At 41.7% G+C, this 12,204-nt stretch overlaps 1 protein-coding gene across 3 annotated transcripts in view; it reads right to left on the bottom strand.

Annotated features, from left to right (window-relative positions):
- LOC117995633 (otoferlin-like) overlaps positions 1 to 12,204 on the bottom strand; it is a 97,238-nt gene that overhangs the window by 22,319 nt on the left and 62,715 nt on the right. For all 3 annotated transcript variants that reach the window (XM_069508959.1, XM_069508957.1, XM_069508958.1), the window contains exons 8-11: positions 9,544 to 9,628; positions 6,881 to 7,037; positions 628 to 814; positions 87 to 273 (exon numbers count right to left, since the gene is read on the bottom strand). In XM_069508959.1, the coding sequence (XP_069365060.1) occupies positions 87 to 273; positions 628 to 814; positions 6,881 to 7,037; positions 9,544 to 9,628 (616 nt within the window). The remainder of the gene's footprint in view (positions 1 to 86; positions 274 to 627; positions 815 to 6,880; positions 7,038 to 9,543; positions 9,629 to 12,204) is intronic.

Raw genomic sequence — 12,204 nt, 5'->3', positions numbered from 1 at the left:
TCTCATTCTGAGAGGAGACCCGTACTCGGTAGAGGCCAGCGATGGCGAACTTAGCACCTATCGTGCAGGATGCGTCAGGGTCGTACCTCTCTCGCCGTCGTGTGAAATGGTCTTGAGGTCGATGAAGTGTGTGCCGATGGTGTTGGGGTGCACGGGGTCGTCGTCGCGCAGCTGGATCTTGATGCGCTGGCACAGCGGCGGGAACATCTCCGTGAACACAATCTGCTCGTTCCACAGCGGGGTGTTGCTGTTCTTCTTGACTGTGGTACAGCCCTGGACAAGATAAGCGTTCACGTCAGCTACTTTTATAAGTAGAAGTTTAAATATTACTTACCAGCCACCACCACCCTGGGCCCCACCCTGGGCCCCGGCCTCGCCCCGGATGCAATGTAGATATAGTACGCGACAGGTCAAGATGGCAATCACACATACCCACACAGCCCCCGCGCTAACCGTGTGTGGGGTGCCCTCCCGCCTCATACTTCGATTGCCAACTCGATCTGTCGCGTACTATACAAGTTTAAGTAATATTGCTTATTAGTACACAGATTATGGTGGTGTGGTATGGAAAAAGAGTGAAAAAAATACTGCAGTCAGGTGACTGCAGTATTCCATGTGGTGTGTTACCTTCATTCCAGCGAATGAAACTTGTACGAAAGGGTCGACAAGGTCGTGGCTCTCTCCAGTGAAGGCTCTCTTGACATTGGCAAGGATGGAGTAGTTCATCTTGGGCAGGCCGTCGGCGCGGTGGATCCTGACGATGAACCGGCACCGCTGCCGCTCGATGGACACTCCGTCGGGGAGAAGCAGGTTTCTGTGCCAAATCACAAGTCTAAGGCTGCTGGCATAAAGAAACAAGTTTCCGTTACAAGTCCCGCAAATTGCTAATGCGCGTGGCCGCCAATTTAGTGACGTCAGCACTAGACTGAAGTTTCGAGCTGATGGTATAATTTATTTTCGGCAGACGTCAAAATGATGTCATTTCGATGTTAATGAGACATGGTTCCAGCGCCATAGCAATTTGCGGGACTTATGACAAGTCGGTGCGGCTCAGTAGGTACTGATCGGTGCGGGTTAAATGGCCCCATACTATCTTATGAGCTCTCACATAAAGAGACAAATAATAGGTATAAGATAACATAAGGCTATTTACCCAAACCTGAGTCCAAGAAGAGCCCACAACAAACTCATTTATTGTGAGTTACAAATGATCTACTGTAGAGCGTAGCGAAATCTATGGATCTACTATAATAAGTCAATGGAAGTTATGTTAAAAATAGTGATGTCAATATTTAAAAAACCAGCTAAGTGCGAGTCAGACTCGCACACTGAGGGTTCCGTACTACAGTCGTATTTTTTCGACATTTTGCACGATAATTCAAAAACTATGATGCATAAAAATAAATAAAAATCTGTTTTAGAATGCACAGGTAAAGCCCTTTCATATGATACCCCACTTAATATATTCGATTCGACTTCGATTATTGAAAATACTAATTATTAGTTCAAGACCACAATTTTTTCTTGAAAGACAGACAGACAGACAACAAAGTGATCCTATAAGGGTTCCGTTTTTCCTTTTGAGGTACGGAACTCTAAAAATGAAATAATTTCGTTTCTTTATAATATTTAACTATCTAATTTTAGTATTTGTTGTACAAGTATAAGCGCACTAGGGTTACTTGATTGATTACTTCTGTTGCAAAATCTATAATTTTGCTTAGTCCATGAGGGCCAGATTTTCGTTAATTTATAAAAGCTGAAAGTTTATTTAAAGTAAGATTTTTTACACCTTTGTAACCTTTTATCTGCAAAAGCCACCATGATTCAAACTTCATAGTAGCTGACCGTTCCTCCCTGTGTTGGGGACAATACGCAGATAAACTTTTAGCTTTTATGAAATAGCGGGGGTTTGGCACAGGCTCTCTCTATTAATGTTAAATAAATAATCATTTAGTGTGAATTTAATTAAAGTTTTTTGAGACTGGCAGCTGGCACGAACTAAAAGGAATTATCCTCTCAGCTATGAAACGTTTTTATACAAGCCGGTGCACAGGCACTCGGGATACAAAGCATGATGAATAAAACATTAAATAATAACAAGTTTAATGTGAAATGAAAGAAAAGAGCTTTCCGAGCCACGAGAAGTATTCTCAATCTTTGAGTACTCGTAGTTGAGTTCGCCGTCGAAGCTTTCAAATAATAATACTTAATTAATAAGTGTATCGAGGGGTACTAAAAAGTCTTATGGAAAATACAATATTATCGTAAAATTAAATCACTAATCAAAGATCCCAATGTGTATGAAGTCACTAGAAAAAACTGCAAAATTATATCGTTTAATGCAATCTCGTAAATTTTGTATGAGACATTTCATCGCCTCATTTGAAATTGATTGGTTCTACATTGCTGCTTCACTGAGTGATACCAAAATGATTTTTTGTAGAAAACCTTCAATGGATCAAAATATAGCAAATTAAGCTTCTGGTTCATCGCACTTGGATGGCTTCAATGGATTTAAAATAAGTGTCAAATGAGCTCAGCGGTTATCATTCATCGTTGAACACTGAGTTAGCGAATAACCCCGCAAACCTTTGTTCGCGGCTGAGACCACATGTAAGCTGGGTAGGAAACTGGAAAACATTAGGGATAACTTCGTTTGCGCGATTTTATAAGATAACTTCGTGCTTTTCCGACTTTATTCTATCGTATGTTGTTTTTGGATGACGCAATCTGTTTTCACGATATCGCTTGGCTTTGCTGGTGGCTTTGTAACTAACTGCAGCCGAAACCAGACCAATAGTGACCCCTTTTCACTAAACATAATATACTTACGGTACGAACGTACGGTAGGAATTTTCTTTGGATAAAATGCGATGGGTTTCCAGATCCTATCCAGGGCTCTCGGGGTTCAGATACAAATAAAATGATATGAATTTATTTATTTCATGTAGGGCTGCATGCCTGCATATGCACCGCGTAGCAAGTTCTAGTGAGAAGAGCCGCGAAGAAACTCAGCAGTTGCTCTCTTTGTAATGATAATATTTCTATATATAAAAAGAAAAGATGACTAACTGACAGACTGGCTGACTGACTAACTAACTGCCTGATCTATTAACGCACAGCTCAAACCACTGGACGGATCGGGCTGAAATATTGCATACAGATAGCTATTATGACGTCGACATCCGCTAAGAAAGGATTTTCAAAAATTTAACCCCCGAGGGGGTAAAATAGGGGTTCGAATTTGTGTAGTCCACGCGGGCGAAGTCACGGAAATAAGCTAGTTATGTATATATAAATGATAATGTAATTGACGACCTCCCCGGCGAAGTGGTAGGCGCTGTGGTCTTATTTGCGGTCTTATGCGGGTTCGATTCCTGGTAGAGGTTTGGAGTTTTATAATTTCTTAATCTCTGGTCTGGTCTGGGAGGCTTCGGCCGTGGCTCGTTACCACCCTACTGGCAAAGCCGTGCCGCCAAGTGATTAAGCGTTCCAGTACGAAGCCGTGTAGAAACCAAAGGCGTATAGGTTTTATTAAAAACTACCATACCCCTTCGGTTAGCCCGCTTCCATCTAGACTGCATCATCACTTACCACCAGGTGAGATTGCAGTTAAGGGCTAACTTGTATCTGAATAAAAAAAAGATGTTAATGTAATTTTTTTAATAGACTTAATAAAAAATTAACATTTTACACAAAGTACTAGATAGGCCGGTGTTGGCAATTTTAGACCAAAGCAAAGCACTAGATAGACTTTGCAGCCCAAATAGTCTGTGCTGTGAGGGCTGGCAATACATAACATACATGCAAAACTACGGAGAGAAATTATTATAGGGACCTCTCTGTTGCGTAATCCATACATGATGACAAAGACAAAAAGTCAGTGGGTGTAAACCATTTTAGTGATTGGCTTTACTGACTGACTGACTTTCTTGTGTTTGTATGGGATTCGGGATGGGAATTAGGGGTGGTGACGCCCTCAACACCCGCACAGACCCCGCGCTAACCCGGTGCGGGATAGCGCTGGTGACGTGCGGGTGTGCGGAGCGTCCCCCCCGCCTGATACCCCGATTGCCATCTCGACCTGTCGCGTACTACAGGTGTACCTAATCCCAAAATGTCTAGTTACCGTATATCAAGCGCGGCCGAAGAGGGTTGTAAATATAAACTTGTGATACGGGGCTATGACGCGATGCGAGGCCGCGGAGACTTTTACGGTGACGTATGAACACGTACATTTTTGTTTTGCTTTTTATGTGTTTTTCTGTAACGTAAGTACTTACTATTTTTTGTCGTGTACAATAGGTAAAAGTATACCCATTCATTCATTCATTCCTTCATTCATATGAAGACAACCGCGACATAAACTGAGGAGCTGGCGAACTTCTAATAAAAATACTTTTTTTCCATCCATGATATACAATGAACCAGAAGCTTAATTTGCGTGGGATTTGTGTGGTGCTTACTTTGTGGCTGGCTTTTCCTGCATGTTTAGCAGTGGGAGAGCAGGCAGTGCATATCGCATGTTGTACATATGTTGCGCCATATAGATTTGATCTGTTTCAGCGGATTATAGCAAACTAGCTGATGCCCGCGCCTTCGTCCGCGTGGATTTACATTTTTCAAAATTCCGCGGGAACTCTTTGATTTTCCGGGATAAAAAGTAGCCTATGTCCTTCCCCGGTATGCAAGCTATCGCTGTACCAAATTTCGTCAAAATCGGTTGAACGGCTGGGCCGTGAAAGGCTAGCAGACAGACAGACAGACACACTTTCGCATTTATAATATTATTTATTTATTTATTTATTTATTTATGGATGGTATGGATTAGGATTAAGCTTCTGGTTCATCGCACTTGGGCGGTGATTAGCCCAGCGCTGAGTTTGTATACATTTTATTTTCTCGCAATGCTGGTAAAGAAGTTTCACATTAAGCTGTACAGCTCTTGTTCGTGACAAACCGACAATGTAATCGCTCAGTGACCCGTCGCATCTGGGTTGAACTAAAACGTGCTTACCGCAAACGCAGTGCACATAGCTACTTACAGTTGGTCGGCGCCCTCGGCGTTTGCGTACACAACACAACCGTACCACCTATAGCACGCGAAAAGTTGAGAGGGCAATCGTCGGGGTGGGGACGCCGTGTGACATTACCAAAAGACTGATACCAGAGTCGGTTCTAGTCCATGTAACGCCTTGGTGCAATCAAACCCATACAACTGTCTAGTAGGCACGCGATAAACATGGAATACCTACAATATAACTGTAAGTAAGTGTTACAGTTATATTTTCACCAGTGATCAGGATTTCGGGTGCAAATGGTGCAATTATAAATGACTAGCTGATGCTCGCGACTTCGTCCGCGTGGATTTACATTTTTCAAAATCCTGCGGGAACTCTATGATTTCCCGGGATAAAAAGTAGCGTATGTGTTAATCCAGGGTATAATCTATCTCCATTCCAAATTTCATCTAAATCCATCCAGTAGTTTTTGCGTGATTGAGTAACAAACATCCTAACATCCACACTTTCACATTTATAATAAGTATTATTAGGATTAGGAATTAGGATTAGGATTAGGATGATGGGAAGCAGTAGCTTGTTTAATTTTCTTGCAGTGAGCCCCCCGTGGGCCCTATGAACCCCAAGGTAGATGAGTAGAATGTATTTTTTCGGAAAGAAGGATTACAAGAATAAAAAACGCTCGTTCAAAAATATTAATGTTTCAAGAGAGAGCGCCGCCCGTGAGCAACGGGCTCTGCAATGCAGCCCCTCGCAATGCTCTTTGAAGGCATTGCGAGGGGTACAGACCTACTACCTACTCGGCGCGCATCTACACTGCACAGTGCACACCCTGAACTTCCATAGGTAAAGCCAGCATTGACAGATCTAGCAAAATAATTGTAACTTCTGACTGTGTAGGCGCGTTCGTCGACCGACTGTATGACGTATATCTTTAGGCTGTGTCGCAAGACAAGGAATACCTCCTTTTCCTACCAAGGGGATAATATCAAAACCATATTGTTTACGTTTCTGATCCTTTCAATACCAATATTATGACAAACTTATGCACAGCTATTTTATGATAATATGTCTGTGATTATTATCGTTAACTTGAAAAGTTTCGACGATCTCCCTGGCACAGTGGTGAGCGCTTCGACTGCATCATCACTTACCACCACGTGAGATTGCTGTCAACTTGTAATAGGTAAAAAAAGTTACAGTACGACCATATTCTTGCTAGAGCCTCTCTCAATAGGGGTGTGCCAAATCAGTAACTTTTTATTAAACGTCAAAACACGCGCTTAGTATGCGAGCTTCTATGAATTAATACTGGAATGTGACGTCACATCATATGACGTACTTTTTTAGTTTAATCGATAATCTAAACTAACAAAAGACGTGGATATTACGTGTTTTGGAAAAACCTCTACTTAACAATCACTGAGAAATAACTTTTTTGACATAGGCAACATCCTAGATCTAATATACAACCAGCGTGGCCCCTATAGTCCCTCTCAAGCAGAGGTACTTACTTGTGAAATGTTATTTTATTTTACGTTCACTTTGGCTATTGTGGCCTTTGCAAAATAACTTCAAAAAGAAAAATACAAATCAATAATAATTTCTATAAAATACTTGAGTCAATATAACCTCACTTCACGTTGTTTGTCAAGATCTCACGCACAAAATACATCTTGACAAACAAAAAAGTGACCACGGTGATAAGGACAAAAAATGATCATTCGTCACGTTCTAACAAGAGCATAAATGCATTTAGCTATCTCGCTCTAACAGTAAGTGTCACAATAGGGGACCTACATGTATTTGTTCTGAGCATTCGTCTATTGGCGGTCAACGAGAGACGTTGTACTCACGCTTCGATGTCATCTTCGTCTTTTTCGCTCTTGGGCGGCACCTTGACGGTGTCGCCCTTGCCGATGATGCTGATGTCACACTTCAGGTAGCCCTTCGGGCCGCCGGTGACGTCATCGGGGTCGGTGAGCAACGCCCACTTGTGGTAGAACTGGCGGTCTGCAACAGAACAGATAGGTTTCGTCTTAAGTAGGGATTGCAAGTAACTAGTAACAAAACACCACAAAACCACGAAATAGAGAGGGCCAGGCCTTCGTTATCTAAATATATAAAACCAAAAGGTGATTGACTGACTGACTGATCTATCAACGCACAGCTCAAACTACTGGACGGATCAGGCTGAAATTTGGCATGCAGATAGATATTATGACGTAAACATCCGCTAAGAAAGGATTTTTGAAATTCAACTACTAAGGGGCCAAAATAGGGCTTCGAAATTTAAGTAGTCCACGCGGATGAAGTCAATGGCATAAGCTAATACATATTATGAAATCTAAAAGTTTCTTTTGTCCCCAACACAGGGAAGAACGATCAGTGACTATAAAGTTGGGATCATGGTGGCTTTGGGAGATTACAGGTAAAATAGGTGTAAAAATTCTTACGTCAAAGTATAAAGCGTAATTATTTTAAATTTTCTTTGGGATAATATTACAAATTACGGCAAGCATTGCCAGACACTTACAGTCTGGTAGGGGGTCGATACCTACTAAAGTTCTTCGTATACGTCTCCCGGCATGAGAGTAATCTGAGGGGTGAAAAGTTTAAGCGCTTTTATTCTCTCGTTTCACTATTATTATGAAACTGAAGAATACCTAGCTTAGCAGTAATTGGTCTAGCAAAACAGGTTTGCAGCTTTAATAATACTAGTTTGAAATCTATTAGAGAAAGTTTTATGCAGAAAATTATTTATGCCCGGTTTGCATTAATCTAGCGGCATTTCAATGCACCGCGATATTTTTGCTGTTGACAAATCGACAAAGAACCTATGAAAATATTAGTTATGAAAATAAATAGAATTAAAATTACAAAGTTAGAGATGCGTGCCCGGGATTACTCGGGAACTCTGGGCACGGTATTAGCCACTCAACGTCATCATCATCATCATCAGATACACGCCCACAGCTGGACATAGGTCTCTTGTAGGGACTTCCACACCCCACGATCTTGCGCCGCCTGAATCCAGCGGCTACATGCAACTCGCTAGATGTCGTCCGTCCACTTTTTGTGGTCTTCCGGCGCTGCGGTTTTCTGGTCTGAGGTCGCCATTCCAGCACCTTGGGACCCCAACGTCTATCAGTTTCTCGGACTATGTGCCCTGCAAATTGCCACTTCAGCTTCGCAACCCGTTGAGCTATGTCGTTTACTCTGGTTCGCCTACGGATCTGATTTAATCACGTAGAGAAACTTCAAGCCTAGTATAAGCCAGTACTACGATCAATTAGATAGTTATAAAGCAAATCACTGGAAAACGTTTACGGGCTCCAGCAACTGAAATAACCAGCCATTATTTGCTAAATTACTTTTCAGCTCAGTACTAGGAACTCAGATTAAACTATCCGGAAAATGTATAACTACTGAAATGTAATACAAGTAGAAAACTACCCGTAATTCAGTAGCTTGGAAATTGGAATTCATCCGGAATAAGTCCACCATTATCTATCTGCCCACTTAAACTATGTTGATTTCTCCTTGCTGAGTGTGTCATCATCATCGGCCTGTGGAGTTCCACTGTTGGACAAAGGCTTTCCAGAAAGAGCGCCATCACACCCAGTCCTCAACTGTCCTCATCCAGCCACTTCCCGCCAGCTTTATATCGTCGGTCCATCGTGCTGGAGGGCTGAGTGTGTAGCCCTTTTTTATTAATCTGAACTTTAGAAGCCTCCCTTCCGCAGTCGTGAGCGCTGTCCAACCTATGAGCTATTTTGGGAATTTATAATTTTTAAATGATATCTAGTCTGATCTGGTGACAGGCTTTGGCCGTGGCTAGTTAACATCCTACCGACAAAACTGTGCCACCAGATTTAACGTTCCGGTACGATGCCACGTAGAACTGCATCATCAGGTGAGATCACAATCAAGGGCTAACTTCTCATAGAATAAAAGAACCCGTACAAGTGCGACTCGGACTTGCACAAGAAGGGTTCATCAGTTACCGACTTGGGTCAACATTGCTTATCCAGTGCATCGTCCAATGGACGCTTTAATAACTTAACCACACGTCCAGTCGGCCGTATTGTAAATCAATAAAAAACCGGCCAAATGCGAGTCAGGGTCGCGCACCGAGGGTTCCGTACTACAGTCGTAATTTTGCACTATAATTCAAAAACTATGATGCATAAAAATAAATAAAAATCTGTTTTAGAATGCACAAGTGAAGCCCTTTCATATGATACCCCACTTAATATAGTTATCTTAATTCAAAAATAGAAAATTCTAATTATTAGTTCATGACCACAATTTAATTTTTTTTTTGTGTGATGTAGTAGTCTTTTACTGTACCTAGTAGTAAAATGATGTGATATTTGGTATATATAAAAATCATGATTTTTTAAAATTATGCTAGCCCCATAAAGTACATACAAAAAATCACATCATTTTATTACTGCAGTTCAAGACCCAATTACAATATCAGTATGGATATTGTATTTATTGCTGTAATTATTACCAGGTTGGTTCCACACGGTGGCAACGTCCAGCTTGAAGTTGCCCAGCAACTTGTCGGCGCGCAGGATGTTCCGGGACTGCAGCACCTGCAACAAACACTTGCTGTTTCATCACCCACGATCAGCCCATCACCGGCTCACTACAGAGCACGAGTCTCCTCTCATAGGGAGAAGGGTTTTGGCCATAGTATACCATGTTGGCCATGTGTGGATTGGTAGACTTCACACACCTTTGGGAACATTATGGAGAACTCTCAGGCATGCAGGCTTCCTCACGATGTTTTCCTTCACCGTTAAAGCAAGTGATACCTATTTAATTATTTAAAACGCACATAACTCCGAAAAGTTACAGGTGCGTGCCCGGGATCGAACCCCCGACCTCCGATTAGAAGACGGACGTCCTAACAACTAGGCTATCACAGCTTTTTGCTGCTTGCTATTTGCTTTCTGATAACTAAGTAACTAAAATAGTTTTTATCTATGAAAATAAATAAAAAGAAAAGGTGACTGACTGACTGACCGTTCTATCAACGCACAGCTCAAACTACTGGACGGATCGGACTGAAAGGCAACCCATGCATATAGCTATTATGAGCTTCAGTACGCGGCCAAAAGTGATGAACATCGATCTTTTTTTTTTTTAATAAAAAAGAATATTAGCCATGTTAAATGACTAATATTCCCCTTTCCCCTCCAACTAAGCGTAAAGCTTGTGCTAGGAGTAGGTACGATAATAGTGCAACGGGCGGGGTTTGAACCGTCGACCTTTCGGTTTTCAGTCCACTCCTTTACCTGTTGAGCTATTGAGGCTCTGAAGGAGATAGCAGATTTGAAGAGCACTGTCGGTCTGAACGACCGACAAAACGTCATAAGGGTATGAGTGACAGAGACAACGCTCTGCAAACCTGATATGTCATCCTAAAGGCCGATGTTCATCACTTTGGGCCGCGTACTGTAGGCATCCTAGAAACGATTTTTGAAATTCAACCCCGTAATAGGGGTTTGTGTAGTCCACACGGACGAAGTCTCGAGCATAAGCTAGTCTTTATATACAATTGTTTCATTTTATTTCTTATTAGCTTACTGCCCGCGACTTCGTCTGCGTGGACTAAACAAATTTCAAACGCCTATTTTATGCCCTAAGGGGTTGAATTTCTAAAAATTAGCGGATGTCTGCGTCACAATAGCTATCTGCGTGCCAAACTTCAGCCCGATACCTCCAGTAGTTTGATCTGTGCATTGATAGATGAGTCAGTCAGTTATTATTATCGTAGCTTTAGTTTAAAGTTTGCGTAGTAATTATCAACACTATATCTTAGAAATACAACATCTGACCATCAAAAACAGTAATTTATTACCCATTTTGAATAAATCATTTGACTTTGACTTTGATTATAGTCAGACTCGCGCACCGAGGGTGCCTTACTTGGGTATTGCTTCCGACATTTGGCACGATGAAAAACTATATTGCATAATCAATACTTATAATAAAATATTAAATAAAAGTCTGTTTTAGAATATAAGTAGATAATAAGTAATACGTATAAAGCCTTTTCATATGAATCCCCCCCCCCCCCCCCCCCCCCTATCCCCCTTTGGTTTACTCAGCTGTTATCTTGATTTTAAAATTGAAAAAACTAATCATTTGTTCACATTTTTTTTGTGTGATGTAATCACAAATACACGGTTTTCAGATTTATTCCTTTACTTGTGCTATAAGACCTAACTACCTGTCAAATTTCATGATTTTAGTTCAACAGGAAGTACCCTAGATAGGTAGGTTTTCGTAGCAGACACGACGTGACAGACATACATCGAAGTGATCCTATAAGGGATCCTTTTTTCCTTTTCAGATACGGAACCCTTAAAAGGTGAGTTAAAAGAAAATTACATAAGGCTATTGTAGGTGTATAGCTCACAGCACAAAAAAACCTAAATTAAAATATAAATTGCACTTTATAATGCCTACAAAAGCTGGCAGGAATATGAAGGTTTTCCTTTGTGTATCTTAATAAGCTCCTTGAAATTATAAAATCCTTTTTCATCTAAAACTCCTTTGGAAGCTACCCTTTTGCTTTTCATTATAAACAGACAGCATCCTGGGTGCCTTTAATGTTATCTCTTGAAATAAGACGTGGTCTAAGTAATCGCCGGACCGTGTAAGCCCGACTTGAAATACCTACCGGCGTTTAAAATAGCCGTGATCGCTTAGTGGTTTAGACGTCCGCCTCCTATTCGGAAGGTCGCTGATTCGATCCTGGGTACGCTCCTTCCTCTTCTTCGGAGTTGAATAGTCCGCGATAGGTCGAGATAGCTTTCGGGGTATGAGGCGGGGGGACACCCCGCACACCCGCACTACACACGCGCTCGCCCGCACCAGGTAAGCGCGGGGGCTGTGTGAGTGTGCGGGGCGTTCCCTCCACGATTGTCATCTCGACCTGTCGCGTACTATAGGTATTAACGGTAAAAAAAACCTCGTAAGGTAACGTGAGAGTTCTCCATAGTGTTTTCCTTGATCTGCAGCTCGTTCCAGCAACGCACAAGAGTGCAAATACTATTTTATACATGGCATAATCTTGTACCTATATCAAATATTTGAAAAGAGCAACCGCCGAGTTTCTTGCTGGTTCTTCTCGGTAGGAAAGGCATTCCGAACCAGTGGT

The sequence above is a fragment of the Maniola hyperantus genome, chromosome Z (assembly GCF_902806685.2).
Source record: "Maniola hyperantus chromosome Z, iAphHyp1.2, whole genome shotgun sequence".
In the NCBI taxonomy this organism is placed as follows: Eukaryota; Metazoa; Arthropoda; class Insecta; order Lepidoptera; family Nymphalidae; genus Maniola; species Maniola hyperantus.
This window is presented reverse-complemented; position numbering and strand designations above follow the sequence as displayed.